The sequence below is a fragment of the Gambusia affinis genome, linkage group LG18, assembly GCF_019740435.1.
Source record: "Gambusia affinis linkage group LG18, SWU_Gaff_1.0, whole genome shotgun sequence".
NCBI lineage: Eukaryota > Metazoa > Chordata > Actinopteri > Cyprinodontiformes > Poeciliidae > Gambusia > Gambusia affinis.
The window spans coordinates 10,645,164-10,660,635 of NC_057885.1; the positions used below are offsets into that span (position 1 = coordinate 10,645,164).

At 42.1% G+C, this 15,472-nt stretch overlaps 2 protein-coding genes across 3 annotated transcripts; both read left to right on the forward strand.

Annotated features, from left to right (window-relative positions):
* Window positions 1–258: 258 nt before the first annotated feature.
* lrp10 (low density lipoprotein receptor-related protein 10) lies at window positions 259–9,024 on the forward strand. The gene is given in 11 exon segments (XM_044097237.1): window positions 259–337; window positions 1,362–1,544; window positions 1,662–1,694; window positions 2,112–2,256; window positions 3,204–3,397; window positions 3,499–4,049; window positions 4,714–5,150; window positions 5,523–5,717; window positions 6,887–7,016; window positions 7,212–7,279; window positions 7,281–9,024. Coding segments are annotated over 10 exon segments (2,352 nt in total). The 5' UTR covers window positions 259–337; window positions 1,362–1,495; the 3' UTR covers window positions 7,831–9,024.
* A 1,176-nt stretch (window positions 9,025–10,200) lies between these two features.
* On the forward strand, window positions 10,201–15,412 carry LOC122820069 (leishmanolysin-like peptidase 2). 2 transcript variants are annotated; one of them, XM_044097238.1, is made up of 14 exons: window positions 10,201–10,504; window positions 10,568–10,661; window positions 10,784–10,835; window positions 10,930–11,079; window positions 11,439–11,564; window positions 11,677–11,758; window positions 12,433–12,575; window positions 12,643–12,826; window positions 12,896–12,965; window positions 13,043–13,139; window positions 13,317–13,424; window positions 13,947–14,078; window positions 14,948–15,054; window positions 15,142–15,412. In XM_044097238.1, the coding sequence occupies exons 1-14, from the start codon at window positions 10,354–10,356 to the stop codon at window positions 15,332–15,334; spliced, it is 1,689 nt and encodes a 562-aa protein (XP_043953173.1). In that variant the 5' UTR covers window positions 10,201–10,353; the 3' UTR covers window positions 15,335–15,412. The 2 variants fall into 2 exon arrangements, with proteins under 2 accessions (XP_043953173.1, XP_043953174.1); XM_044097239.1 differs by having other exon boundaries at window positions 14,948–15,058; window positions 15,142–15,269.
* The last annotated feature ends 60 nt before the right edge of the window (window positions 15,413–15,472 follow it).

Below are 15,472 nucleotides of genomic sequence, written 5' to 3' on the forward strand. Positions count from 1 at the left end.
ATTAAGTTGTTTACAATCATTTCTATGAATGAAAATGACAAGACGTTTGTCCGAGCTGACACTGACACCTGGTGGTGAAAATTCAACATTTCACCGTTCACATCCAATTTATCCAGTCAGTACCGTCCCATCAAATTAATGGATGAATTATCAATGGTTGCAAATATGTAAAAATTAGGAATTAGCACTTAACTGTCACTAAAATGAGCCACGTGTTTATTTTTTATGAATGAAAAGAAAGCCAGTTTGTGTGCGTCACGAGCCCCGCCCATCCTGTCGCGAGCCGCATCACACGGAAGTAGCTCAGAACTTGACAACAAGAGAGGCCCGCAGCACGGTAACGCTTTCCTTCCTCGTATTTGATGGTTTTACTTCGTCCCTACCGCTTGTAACCCACATATGGTGGTTTCTGTGGGTACTAGAACGTTTCGTGTCGTGTTTTAAAGACATGTCTTGTTGTCTTGTGTTTTATTTACGCGACTGAAAGGGCTGTAAAAAAAGCAGAGGATGTTAGCAGCTAGAAGCTAGCTCGCTGTTAATCCTTGAATCCGAAACTGTTTTGCTAATCTGGCCTCACGGGACAGAGTCTTATCAAATAACGCACAAATGTCTGTAGGAAGTGACTCAAACGAGGTTGAAATTAGTTATATTTTAGAAATAGCCACGTAGAATGTTTGTTATGGGAGGATTTGTCCACGGAAATTGTAGCATTTGTCTTGTTTTTTTAACCGACGCTGTTGAGTGGATTCTGGGAAGGAAGTCTCTGTTTCTGGCGTGATAACCGGACAAAAATAACCTGTTTGTGTCGTGGGCGTGAAGGAAATATCGTCCTATTTTCATTTATTGCCTAAAGCTGTTTAATCACCCGTCATTTTACGCTCTTTATATTTCCAGTATCTGTTGGTTAACATATTGATTTATACCAAGAACAGTATTAAATGAAGATTTGACATATATTTATATGTATTTATATATTATTAAAAACGGGATGTTTACTATGAAAGAAACACTGCTTATAATATGTACTTCTGAAAAACTAATTTAGAAGTATTACTATAAATAAATAATCAGCCATATTGAATTTTTATGAAGCACAAAAAACAAACAAAAAAAGTCTTTGCTCCATAAAACACAGTCCCTGAAAACAACATTTCAGTTTTCATTGGAAGAAACTCTGTCACAATAATACCTGGCCCAGCAGCTAATCTAGATCATACCTATAATAATCCAAATATTCAGGGAGACCACTGGGGAATTTGTTATGATGAAAATGGTAGATTATTAAGGATTTGGTAGGTTAGTCACAGTTGACATTGCTGCAATACTGTACTTAACAACAAATTTTTTTTTTCTCTTTGCAGGCGAAGTCTTCCTGAACCTGCCCCACCCTCTAAAATGGAACTTCTCTGACATATTTTTTTTTACACTTACTTTTAAACCTTCCAAGTTTTCACAGTTTTAACTCATTTTAAACACAAAGAGCCGAGCTGCAGCGATGACAGTCAGTCACACGTTGTCTGCGCTCGTTATAATTTCCATAACAGGTGAATGACGTTCTAAAAGTTATTTATATGCTTGTTTAAACTTCTTGATTTAGTGCTCTGATGTCTGTTCCCCTGTGTTTCCTTGACTGGTTCTGTTTTTTCTTCTTCCCCTCTCAGCATTCAGCCATTTTGAGCCTGCTTCCTGCTTTAGTAAGTACACAAACTACCTACAATAAAATTAATGGTTTTGGCTTGAGTTTTAAAAATGTTTTCAGTGATTTTCTTTTTTTTTGATTGAACTAAATCTCTATTTTTAACAAAAGGAATAACTTAAATTATGCATCAGATGTTTTCTATTATTTTAATGATGTAAGAAAGCCTTGTTTGTCAAGCTTCATAGCTGAGCTAGTAAAAAATGAGATAAAAATGGAAAAACATGGCAGTGATTCTTAGTAAATCCTTTCCCCATTTCACTCCTCATATCTACAGAATATTGGTGTGTTTTCATGGGTTACTATCCTTAACATAAATATGACTTTAAATCTCACTTAAGTTTCATTCTGGTAATGTTGGTGTCTGAAAATTGATGAGTGCATTAATTTAATATTCTGTTTTCCTGTTTGGCAGCCCAGTGCGGCCGCGGCTCTCAGGTCATCGACAGTAAAGTGGGAGAGATCCGGAGTTCTGCGTACCACAGCTGGTCCTACCACTTTGGAGTCATCTATGACTGCTGGGTCATCAAGGGCTCGGAGGATGAGCCCATCGTTCTCAGGTACTGATGCTGACAAGGCTCAGTTTTCCTTCCGTTAATAAAAAACTTCATGACACAAGAACATAAGAATATATTTGTTAAAGAAAAACAAGACAGTATCATAGGTTGCTTTTTTTTTTGTTGATTGTAATTTTTTTAATTTTTAATTTTAATTGAAATATAGATTTGACGAACTGGAAACCCCCTTTTTATTTTGGATGGAGGACAAGCCAGTATGAATATCTGAGCGTAGTTGAAAAGTAAATAAGTAAATTAGATTATTGTTGACGTGCTTAAATATTTCAGCAAACTTCATTCAAAACGTGAAGTGCAGAGGGATGCATTTCAAGTTTCTATTTCTCTTTAATTTGACGATTATTTTACAGCGACTACAGACCTCAAATTCAGTTTCCCAGAACATTTGAACATTACATGGGATAAATAAAAATGATTAATTTCATTAAAGCAGCGGTTATCTGTGTTTCTTGTGCACCTTTTCCTTCCACTAGACTTTCCTAGAATATTCTTGAATGCAGCACCTGAACAGCCAGGTCTTGTGGAGCTTCTCAATAATCATGCAGACCACATAACGTAACATTTCTGTATCAAAAATAGGTTTTTAGTTGGTCTTATGTGTTATTAAAAATTTCAGAGAAACTGAACTAAAGATTCTCATTAGGTGTAAGACTTAATCATCAAAATAATCAAAAAACACCTCTTTAAATATCATCCTCTGTGTGATGAATATATTTCACGTTGACATCTTAAATTGCACCTGTGTGACTTGTTGAAATGTTTCTAATCTGTTTCAGTCACGTCTGTGAGCACCACAAATAAAACCATATTTACATGTTTTGTTTATGAGATGTTTCTGTCCTGCCGGTTCAACGAGTTTAGCCGACAGATCAAACTTTGTGTTTGGGGTTTTTGCTAATTTGCTGTTTCCTCGTTTCCACATTCTCCCTCAGCTTTACTCAGTTCTCTGCTCAGTGTGAGAAAGAACGACTGACCATCAGATCCTCGTCCGGAGGAGAGCCGCATGTCCTCTGTGGCGACAAGCTGCCGCAGCCGATGGAGTTCCCGGGAGGAAACATTACCCTGGTGCACCAGTTTTATCCCCACTCCTACCCCGTGTCGTCATTTATGCTAAACTTCGTCAGAGGTATGAAAGCGGGACATTTAGTTTTTCTCCTTTTTTTTTTTTGTTTTCTTTCTTGCTGAAATCTGTTGTTTTGTCTGAAATTCCTGTTTGCTCCCGTCCAGATTCGGGTTCCTGTCCGTCGGAGACGTCGTTCCAATGTCCCAGCGGCCGCTGCCTTCCTCTCTCCTGGCGCTGCAACGGGCAGGTGGAGTGTCTCCATGACGACCTCCATTCAGACGAGGAGGACTGCAACGATTATGTCGACTACGCAGATCCGAGACCTTTGACCTACACTGACAGGAACGCGGGCCGGGACTCCGAGAAAGACAGGAACGTCGACAAAAGCTGGGTGAGGTCGACGGAGCGGTACATCTTCCCCGACGACTGGTCGCTGCTGAGGGATCCTGGCCGGACCAGTCCGGAGCAGCCCACCCAGAAGGAGCTCGTCGTCACTCCCACCCCCATCGAGTGGCCCTGCGGGGGGCTGCTTCAGACCTTTTATGGCACCTTTTCCTCTCCGTCGTCCGAGGGCGGCAGGATGTTGTGCGTCTGGACGCTGGACCCGCAGGACTCGCGGCCGCTCAGGCTGGACCTGCAGCAGATCATGCTGGGCTCCTGGGACAGACTCACCGTCTACAACCGAGAGGGGGGCATAGGAGACATCATCAAAAACGTGAGTCTACATCACGGAAAAACTGCCACCGGATGTTTCTAATAACCCACACTATGTTTCTTTTTAATATCTTTGTTTATTCGTTAGGTTTCTTTGCGAGGGACTTGAGCTGTCGCAATAAATCAATGAATCAATTAATCGCAGAATAACTTAAAACAAAGCCAATCGTTTCCATCTGCATGTTTTATTGTTTTTCTCTTTTCTCTCTCTCTTTCTACCAAACATGAGATGATAAAAGTCGTCAGTCTGGTGCTACAACTTTTAAAAAGGACAATCATGTTTACAAATTCTTCATAATTCATTTTATTTGTTGTTTTAATTTTTTAATGTTTTAATTTAAAATGTCTTCCAGTTCCAGTGTTAAATTTTCATTATACATTAGAGTTTATTGGTCTTTCAGAATGTGTTAAATTATTATTATATGACTTGAAAATGGTCTCAATCTAACGTTCAGCTAAATTTGTTATTGTGAGCCTAATGAAGACAGACACACAATAACAGACAAACTGAATAAATCAGCAGTGCCATGCCTGTCATGGTGCACATAGTTAGTTAATTTGCAGAACGTGTCTCTAGATGGAATAAACATTATTGAGTGAAGTAGTAATAATAACGTAAAATAATAAAATCACACATATTTTGATGTGTTTCTGCATTTGAACAGATCACCAGTGCGTTTAATTACAAGTCTCTCAAAGTGGAGTCCCACACCGGCCTCATGTCGCTGGTGTTTGAGAAGGCGGCCGGCTCCATGGGGACCGGCTTCAAAGCCACCTTCCACGTGGGCAGCTACTGCCCGCCGTGGGAGAGCCGCTGCGGCGGCGCGGCGGGCGGCTGCTTCACCAAGGAGCAGCGCTGCGACGGGAAATGGGACTGCCCCGAGACGGGCAAGGACGAGCAGGGCTGCAGGGGCTGCAGCGAGAACCAGTTCGCCTGCGGCCTGGCGGGGCAGAGGGCGCTGCCGCCCAGCCGCTACCCGGGAACGCCGGTGTGCTACCCGGTGACGGAGAGGTGCAACTACCAGCTGTACTGCACCGACGGCAGCGACGAGAAGGACTGCAGCGTCTGTCAGCCCGGGACCTTTCATTGTGACAGCAACAGGTCAGAGTTCACACTGGACACAGAGATCTTTATAAACACATCTGACATGTTATGACAAGGTCATTTATAGGATCGTTTATCATTTATCGTTATAAATTCTGTACAAAAATTTTGATTTGTTGCCTCGTTAAATCCCAATTAATGATGTTAAAAATCCCCTCAAGCTGTACTTTTTGTCAAGATTTTCTCTTCGAATTAAAGTTTTAAACCGGTCGTTCACACCAGTCATATAATTACAGCCTCTAACGTAGTGTGTTGAAATCGGCCGTTCAGCATCTCTTCATCGTTTCCTGTTGAGTCTTGCAGCGAACAAGTCGGTGGATGAATTTCCTCTCACTTCGGTAACACTCGGCTCTTTGTTCCCCCCTGCAGGTGTGTGTTTGAGAGCTGGCGCTGCGACGGCCAGGTGGACTGCAAGGACGGCACGGACGAGCTCAACTGCACCGTCATGCTGCCCCGGAAGGTCATCACCGCGGCGACGGTGGGCAGCCTCATCTGCGGGCTGCTGCTGGTCATCGCCATGGGCTGCACGTGCAAACTGTACTCGCTCCGGACCAGAGAATACAGGTAACCACTGGGATCCACTTTCATCCCAGCTTGTAGTAGGAAACCAGTTCAGCTTTCGGAATTTGATTTTGGTGTTTCAAGTGTGGAAAAATGAAAAAAAGTTTCCAGACTTCTTTCTTTTTCCATAAATGTTTTGTCATTTCTTATCATTTTTCATTTCTTCTTTGTGTCTGTTCTGACCTCCGTTCTGTTTATATTTTGTGTTTTATGTTTTTCCTTCCTTTCTTCTATCCTGACTGTTTTACCTCCTTCCTTTCTTTGCTTGTACCTTCCTTCCTTCCTTCTTGGTATTCTTCCTATCTTTCCTTACTTCCTTCTCTTGTTTTTTCCCTTTCTATTTATGCTTATTTTTATTTCATTACTTTAATTTGTTTCTTTGCTTTTTTTATTGGAAGAATTTCTAAACTCTTAAAGACTACACTTAGCATATTTACAGGCCTTTATCCTGAATTCAAATAGAGCTACACTATTATATTATTGTAGAATTAGACTAGGATTTATAAAAATGCCAATGAAGAGTTCCAGAAAAGATGTCAGAAAAGAATAAGTCACTCATTCAGCACAACTTGTATGCAAAGTCGCTACACAAGACTCCACTGCTGAAGAAAAGGCCATTTTTATGTTTACTGACTAATATTTAAACAAATTCTGATGACTGAAAAATCTGTAAAAACACAGAAACGTTTAATTAAAATATGACAGAGCCTTGCTTGATTGATTTTGTTAGTTTGAATCAGAAATGTAGGATGTTTCTTACTAGACCTGAAACTTCAGTTCCTGAACTACTTTATGATTGGGTTGCTGGTTTGAATCAGCAGACGTACATTTAGTTTCCTGCAGATTGATCCTCACAGTCTGTTCACTCTGCAGTCAATCACATGAGGAAAACAGGAGAAGTTTGTCATGTTCTGGCTCGTCTCTGACCCATGAGTCACGATGAGTGTGCTCATAAAAATGTACAGCACTTTTTACCGAGTCATTAGGGCTTATGAAACCCTCTAAATGCACAAACATGAAATTAGGTTACAAAACAGGGTTGACCACACTAGGATTTTGTGATTTCTTGAGTTTCATTTTCCTGTAAAGCACAGATAAATTAAAGATGTGCGCTGACATTTCCTGACATTGTGTGAATGCCTCTTAAAACATCTTGTGTTTTCCTGTGGCAGCATGTTTGCTCCAATAAGCCGCTTGGAAGCACAGATGATTCAGCAGCAGGCTCCTCCGTCCTACGGCCAGCTGATCGCCCAGGGCATCATCCCCCCGGTGGAGGACTTCCCCACAGAGAGTCCTAATGAGGTCAGAGGGCAAGACATGACACCAGCTTTGCATCTGATAAAGATTCTCAAATCAAATTTAGCTGGTATTTAATTTTATGGTGTGGTAAAACATCGTAGTGAAAACGCAGGTGGTGCTTGCTGAATAGAGGAAATGCGGTCAGGTGGTGATGTCATTTTTGACCGCTGTTCTCGTCTCCGTTTGCTCCTCCGTCAGACCTCGTCTCTGTCTTTGAGGGGAATCCTGCAGCTCCTCCGTCAGGACGCCTCCAGCTCGCCGCGCCGCCAGGCTGTGGGGCCTCATCCCCAGGACTCCCAGCAGACAGAACCAGACCTCCGGCTCCAACCAGCAGGAGGCGAACTCTGCTGCCCCCGGCCAGGAGGCGAGCCAGTCCGCCCTGGGGCGGTCGTCGCTGGCCGTGGAGGCCGTCATCCAGCCGGTGCCTCAGAAACTCGGCCTGCTGGCTCAGACTGAGCAGCAGCAGCAGCAGCAGCTTCGGGAGGAAGAGGCGTCTGCTCCTCTACTTCCTCTCCCATCTCCGCCCGTCTTCTCCACCCCTCCCCCACCGTACGCCCCCCCGGCTCCCCCACAGACCCCTCCGGTCGCCGTCCCTCCCAGCAGCCCCTCCCTGGCCTCCATCTTCCAAACAATAGGCCTGAGTATTTCTCTCTTCAGAGCCTCACCCCCTTCCTCCTCCACCACCAACTACATGCCTCTCTCGGCATCCCCTTCCTTCTCCTCTTCCTCCTCCTCCTCTTCCTCAGACGACGAGGTGTTGCTCATCCCGCTGTCGGAGGACAACACCTCAGAGGACGACGTTCCCATGCTCACCTAAAATGACTTCCTCGCGCCTCGTCTTTCTCCTCCTCTTAACTCCAACCCAGTCTTTCCACTTCTGTTTGACTCTGAGCACAGGAGCGCCCCCTAGCGAGACTCTTCCTCCCTGTGCGCGTCCGGTGCCTTTTTAAATTGTTGACACTTTAAATCCAATATCGGACTGTTTTCGAGGACCTCCCTTAGAAATGAAAAAATAAAAACGACGGCCATAGCTTACGTACGTGGAGACGAGTCGGTGTTGGATGCGCACTCAGTTAAGTGAAGCTTGGCTGCCAAGAGAAGGGAGACTTTTGCACAGAAGGATTTCCCCTTAACCAGCTACTGAGGCAGGCTACTGTCGAGACTGAATGATGGCGTCTGTGTGACTGCAGCTGCGTGAATGAGGTTGCATTTTAGCCTTGCGATAGACGGTGTGACTGCGTGAACTTCTGCCACTTGCATCCAGTCTGTTAGCTGAGAAACATTAGCAGAAAACAGTCGTTTCCCCTCCGTCGAAGTGCCTTTTAAGGAGTTTCCTGTAGACAGCTGAAGTAAATCAAGACGTCCTGGATTTTCACACCGCACACAGAAACACGCGCAGGCTCGTATTTGCTTCACGTGGATGCACGTTGTCGACACTTTAGCGGCTTTATTATAACTTAGAGAAGAAAAAATAAAAATAATTGCATGTGTACTACTCTGCAAGCTGGCAATAACTTTTCAAAACGTTGTTTTAGTGCAAACCCGTCGAAGTGAACCCCTCCCACGTGGATGAATGTAACCAACAAAAAGTAAACGTTTTCAGCGACAATCTCTTCGGTGCCTGACGTAGTGGCAGGTGTGTGTAAGTGTGACGAAGAGGGCCCCAAATCCTCTAGATGACCTCAGCTTCTTACAGGACTCGATTGCTTTCTGACACAGGAGACTTGTGGAGTGCCATCCGTGTTCTTATCGTACATTTTAAGCTGTTTTAATTTCAGAAAGCTCCAGATCTTAGTTTTTGGTTTTTTTTCTACCCTCCTCCTTTAAGTTGTTATTGTGTTTTAATCCTTGGTTTGTTGAATGTATTAGAGTCGATGTGGGGTAGCCAGAAGTTTTCAAATTTGCAATGTATTTAGGTAAATAAAAGAGAAAGTGGTTTTATGATTTAATAAGGTCAACTTCACTGTATATAAGTAAAAATGTGGCTGAGATTAAACAATTTGCACTTTTATGTGTCGTGTAATGTTTGTTTTTAGCGGGTGGAGGGTTGTTCTCATGCTGCATTGTGCTTTGTATTCGGGAATCCTGCGAAAACAAACACATACTGATGAGTTAAATCCGTTTGGAAACGTTGGGAGGAAGACAGAAGCTTTTCAGAATAGATGGAGTCGCATCTGTTTTCCAGCTGAGTAATGGAAACATCTGGAGCTGCAGATATAAAGATCCAGGTAATGATCTCTGTCGGTCTCTTTTAAAGCATGTGGGTGCGAACTGGTCGATTGCATTTGAAGCTAAAGATTTAAAGCTGCCTTCATCTAGCTGATGAAACAGGAAGTGTAATCCGTTTGTAGCAACTTCTGAGCTGATGCAAAGGAAGGCTTTATAAATAAAATAAATGTTTCAGTTTTTAAAGTTGGACCTGTTTTAATATGCTAATGGGTTCACAGGATAATAAGTTGGTGGCTCGGATGATTTGCTACATTTTTAATACAGATTTCAAAGTTTAGTTAACATTTCATTTTTGCAGAACTAAGTATTGCAGGTTCTATTGTATTTTTTTAGTTTTATATATCTTTTAAAGTTTACTTGCAGCATTTCATCATGAGACGAAGCACTATGTTCTCTCAGATCTTCATGAATTTTCAAGTTTTTTTGGAGCTGTAACAAATTTGCTTCCAGTATTTCTCTCTATTTTACTGCAGCCATTTTCCCCAGCTTTATCATCCCTGTGAAGAAAAACATTCCCACAGGACTCTGCTGCCGCTGCTGTGTTTTACTGTTCAATTCAAAGTGCTTCACCGAAAGAAAAAATAGATTAAACACGTTAAAAACTTAAGCATCACCACAAGGGGGAGCATAAAATGCAAATTATAGCAAATAACATTCTAAGAATCAAATTTAGGAATCATAAAAATGAAATGATAAATCAATCTGACTAAATGTAAAATGAATTCAAGAAACAAGAAAGTTCAGAAGGTAAATGTAAATATGTAACAACAACCAGATTGTAGTGAATTGCAATTAATTTAGAAATTTTTATTGATTGGATGTTTAGTTTGTCACTGTTGACAGGTATTCAGCTGCATCCTGATCAAAGCTAAAAATCAAAGTCAAGCTAGCGTCGTTAGCCTCATCATTTTCTCCATCTCAGAGGATCTGTGTATGGACGCTGCTGCTGGTAGCCGTGTTGGAGGCTGCAGCCAAACAGAGCCGTGTTTCTGATGAAGCTCAGGTCAGCGTGACCAGAGCAGCATCCATAGAGCCAAGAACCCAGCCAAGCTCTGGACGCCAAACCAGACATTCGAGACCTGAAGTCAAGCAGAGGACGTTTCTGGAAAACATGACCCATCCACCTCCCTCCAGCATTTTGCAGCCGATCAGGATAAAAACCTGGAGGGCCAGAGAAAGCTGCAAACTGTCTGAAGCTGAGAGCGAGAGGCTGGAGGAGGCTCTGGAAGAGGCTGTGAGGGTGGTGTCGTCTTTACTGTCAGGTAAAACACAGACAGCAAACACACTAACATACATGAAGGAAACTAACTCAGTCTATCTGATAGTGAACAGAACCATGGGAACCTTACTGCTGAGCAGAGACATCAGGAAATACTGCAAGTTTGTCTGGAGGAATTCAAGCCTGCTGAACTACAACAGGTTAGAGTGTTTATATGCAAAGTCAGTGGGATTTAAAATTTACTAAGAAATGCTCCAAAGATGGACAAATATTACTCCATTTTTATGTACTGAATTTACCAATAATGGTTTTCTGATTCCAGGTGTGGAAGAGTAAATAAAAACTACAGAACTGAAACGTGTCTGGAAGTCACAGTAAGCACAGCCAGTCCAGTAACTCTGCCGTTTCTCTTCAGATGTCGTCAAACTAAATATCCAGCATGTTTCTACCTTCCCCCTGCGTGATCAGATCCCAGAAGACCATCTGTCTGGATGCTACGTTTACCCAGAGAGCGACTCTCCTCGCAGAACCGTCATCAGACCAGAAGGAGCCGGACTTCCTGACACCGACTTCCTGATTTACATCCACGTACAAGCCACCGACAAATGTAGAGCAGAGGTAAACATCCAAGTTGGTCAAAGTTTGAGTTTGATTCTATCTCAGAAATGTTCTTCTTTGTGTATTTTTGTTGTCTCTTTAAAAGAAGTTGATGTAAATCACAACATTTTTTTTTTCAATGCTGCAGAATAGATCAGATTACAGTATCAGGATCTCAACTGCAAAGGAAAGCTTGGATGTAATATTTGGCAGGATTTTATATTTCAAGCGACACCCAGTCAAACTCTTATGGTCAATAATATATTTAACCGGATAAATAGACTCCAAATACCCTCACCTGGTGTATATTTGTAGTGTGTGACCTGCTGAGACTCACTAGTCAAACGTTTGGTAAATTCAGTGTTTTCCTGCCCACTCAGCCAGGCGTCCTCGCCTACGCCGTCCACTGCCAGACGGACGCTGGGGGACGTCCTGTGGCCGGTGTGGTGGTCCTCTGCAGGGACAGGCTGAGCGCCGCTCCCTACAGCCACCAGGCTACAGTTCAGGTTGAAACACAATTATGTGTAATTTCAGTTAATCTCCTGAAATGATGTGTCTGAGTCGGTAAAGCAGAGATCAGGTAACTGTGGTGGTGGTGTGTGATTTTCTGCTTCCCAGACTCTGATCCATGAGATGTTTCATACACTCGGCTTCTCCAAAGATCTCTTCAGCTCCTGGCGAGACTGTTCATCACATCAAGGTTTTTTAGAAAACATCTGTTTCTCTCCTTGTGTCTTTTATTTTCTTGGAGGCTTGAAAAGCACAATTTATTTTAAAGGGACTTTTTTTTTTTTTTTTTTTTTTTTAGCTTTACATCAAGTTATAAAGTTATTTCTCATCAAAAAAACATGTTAGCTGGATTCTTTAATGCATGTTTGAGAAATCCTTTAATCTCCATGGCAACCATTCAGTTGTGTAAAACGCCTTCGAGGTGCAAGCGTCTCAGCTCCAGCACTCCTCCACTCAGTTCCTTCAGACTAGCCAGCAGCAATTAGCAAACCTGGTGAAACTGCACTCAAGCTGAGCTCATAATACAAACAGTGCAATGCTGGTAAAAATTTTGTAAAAATATTAATAGCGGAGCAATGAGGTGATGGTTTCCTGAAGGTGGCGTTTAAAGAATGGAGGAGTTTCTTAAAGAGACAGTGGCCCAATTTCAAGGTGTTAAATTACAAAGTCATGTTTCTTTTAAGTCATACTTGATATACAAATTATACAGCATTTTTACAACATCTGAAGTTGACACACTCACTTGATTGAGCAATAAAATGATTCTTTGTGGCTGGAAACTCATAATACTCCCTCTTTAAAGCTAACTGCTTCAATTTCGTTTTAGATTAAATTAAATCTGCGTCCGTTTCTTTTTTTATGTAGGAGCTTCATGTTCTCCTCGAAATAAAGTGATTCACTCAGACGGATCAGGACAGACGAGGATTTACACTCCAGGCATCGTCTCAGCCCTGCAGAGACACCTGATGTCCTCTGACCCCGAGCTGGGCGGGCCGCTGGAGAACCTGGTGCTGAGAAGGTCAAAGGTCAGCAACTCATTCTAACACCTGCCTGACTTTAACCTTCGTTCCTCAGGACGAATCTGCGGGCAAAGTTTCCTCGCACTGGGAGTCCCGGGTCCTGCAGGGATCCATCATGGCGGCGGCGCTGGGAGACCCGACCACAGTCCGGATCGACCCGGTCACGTTAGCTGCGCTGCGGGACACGGGCTGGTACTCTGTGAACCTGAGCCGGGCTCAGAGTCTGGTCTGGGGAGACGGTAAGAATCGACATCCAGCATGAACAGACCAACCTGCAGGAGGATTCAGGTTGAATTTTATCTTATCAGGTCAAGGAGCCAAATTTGGTTCTCTGTCCATCTGCAAGGAAAACTCCTCAACGTTTTTCTGCTCTGGAAGGTAACGCTGTGGCTTTGTCTCTGTTTTTAGCAGGAACATCAGTTCTTATCAAGTATGTTTTTCCTGATTGCTCTTAGTGGAGTTGGATGTCACTTCCTTCACCTCCACAAGGGGAAATGTCAGACGGATCCGTACCTGGAAGGTTGTCGGGTCTATAAGCCGCTGGAGAATGGAGTAAGTTGTCATCTTTAGCAAAGAGGAAATCATTTTTTATTTCCCTTCTGTTGACTTTTATTATATTTTTCTTATATCCAGATATGTGTTTTTAAGTTGCTGAACTGTCACGGTTGGTCCTGTTACATCTGTTAAAGTTTTTTTGTTTTTGTTTTGTATTGTTTTTCTCTTTTTCAGAGTGAATGCTGGAGGAAAGAAAACACAAGATGGCCTCCTGCAGAAAACTGGAGCGGAGAGATTTTTGGTTTTGACAGCCGCTGCTTCTTCTCCAGCCTCATCAGACAGGTGTGTGTGTGTGTGTGTGTGTGTGTGTGTGTGTGTGTGTGTGTGTGTGTGTGTGTGTGTGTGTGTGTGTGTGTGTGTGTGTGTGTGTGTGTGTGTGTGTGTGTGTGTGTGTGAGGGTTTCTGCTAAAAGATATCAAAACCTTACAGGTTGATAATGTCAGAGGAAGATCAAACTGCCAGTCCCAGGAATCCAAACTTAGGTTTAAGCTTACTTAGATATTTTTATTATATCCTCTATTAGATCTTCATTCAAGCAATAGTCTCTGAGATGGAAGATATGTAAAAAGTATAAAATATAAAATGACTAACAGACATGAGATCTGTATTCACACCCACCACAAATCTAATTTTATTATTTTATCATTTTATTAATTAAAAAGTAACAACTTGTCTTCAGTTTATGTTCTTGTGCATATAAAGGAATAGGATTATATTATATTTTAAATATTTTTCCAAATACACTCACTGTATTTTTATTTTTTTTTAAGATAATTTCCTCTTCCTGTCTTTCATCTGTGCCAGGGAAGTGACGTTTGGACCAGCAGCTCTGCTGAGGGTCGCTGCTACAGACACAGATGTTCTGGACCCAACAGGTACCAGATCCAGGTGTCTGGCTCCCAATGGGTGGACTGCCCAGCAGGGGGCGCCGTTCAGGTAAGATGCCATGTTACCTGAACATGACAGCTTCTGTAGGTATTTCTAAAAATGATTCTTTTGGAAAATAAATGAATCTAACAATAAAACAAACATCATCTCTTCAAATAAAGGCAGGTTTTTTTTGGGCTGTACAGAGTTAAACTTTTACATTAGCATTTTATGAAATTTCATTTGTAATTAAAAAATTGTGCAAGCATTGTACATGTGCGATCAGATAGTTTAATACTGACAGATGTCAGTGTTAAACTACAAACAGTGTTTTACAAACGTAGGTGCATCAAATTTTTCCTCCTTTTTGTTTTAAATATAACATTTAATATTTTTTTTTACATTTTTGAACAGAGTAGCCAGATTTATGTTAACTTTATTAGCTGAAATGTCTTATCAGTCAAAAACCAGCCTGCTGAAAGAGAGACAGGTGTGCTTAGAAAACATTGTCTTATTTTGCCAATGGGTATCTCCAAAAAAAACAAAAAAGCAAACAAAAAACAAAGAGCAAAACATGCAAATACCGTTTTTGTTCTGAGATAAACTCACATGCAGTAAAGTTCTGCTTTACCTCAGATGATTACAATGTTTTTGTTGAAGCCTGAAGGTGAGAGGTTTTATTTCAGTAATAAAGCTTTAGGACTCAGTTTGGGTCTCAGTGGTTCTGTTAGATGCTTTGCCACACTGCAGAGCTTTGCTCTGTAACTGGGGTTGAGTGATATTCAAATAAATGCCATATATGTGCAAATAAAACTTTTCTAATGTATTAAATGCTTTTATTGGTCTTTAGTTCATTATGGAAACATAAGAAATGTGTGAGACCTTTAGCTATTACTCCACATATAAACATAAACAGGATTGTGTTCCTGTATTCTCAGGTTAAAGGATACAGAGGTGAAGTGTTTTGTCCTGACAGACGGTTGTGTCTCTACCCTGATGTTTCTCCTCCTATAGACAGAAACTCATCCTCTGGTTTCACCACATGGCAAGTATGACTTCAACCAGAGACTGGTCCGCTCTACAGCATGATGCTGCCTCCACTAAATGAATATTTCTGGTTCCTGTTCAACAGCGACCCTGAAGGGACAATCATTTCACCCCAGGATGTGACCTGGTCTCCTCTCAGGTCAACTTCACAGGTCATGTGGCTCTGCTCCGGTGCTGCTGGGTGCGTCCTGGTCGCTCTGCTGGTTTCGTACTGGAAGCGTAGGACCTGTATGATCAGGAGCAGCTCTGTGGCTCCAGAGGATCACAGCCACCTGTAGAAAACCAACTTAAAAATAAAAAAATAACAGAACCGTGATGCTGAAATCTGAGATGTTTTATAAAAATGACAGGATGATTTAATAGGTTGTTTATTTCTCATTTCAGTGGCAGTAAGTGATAGATCAATGAAAAAACTC

What these genes read in the sequence shown, in the direction of transcription:
- LOC122820069 (XM_044097238.1), top strand. Translation starts at nt 10,354, where the DNA reads ATGACCCATCCACCTCCCTCCAGCATTTTGCAGCCGATCAGGATAAAA. An exon ending in CCGACAAATGTAGAGCAGAG is followed by an intron (nt 11,080 to 11,438) that starts GTAAACATCCAA and finishes CTGCCCACTCAG; the next exon opens with CCAGGCGTCCTCGCCTACGC. An exon ending in CAGCAGGGGGCGCCGTTCAG is followed by an intron (nt 14,079 to 14,947) that starts GTAAGATGCCAT and finishes CTGTATTCTCAG; the next exon opens with GTTAAAGGATACAGAGGTGA.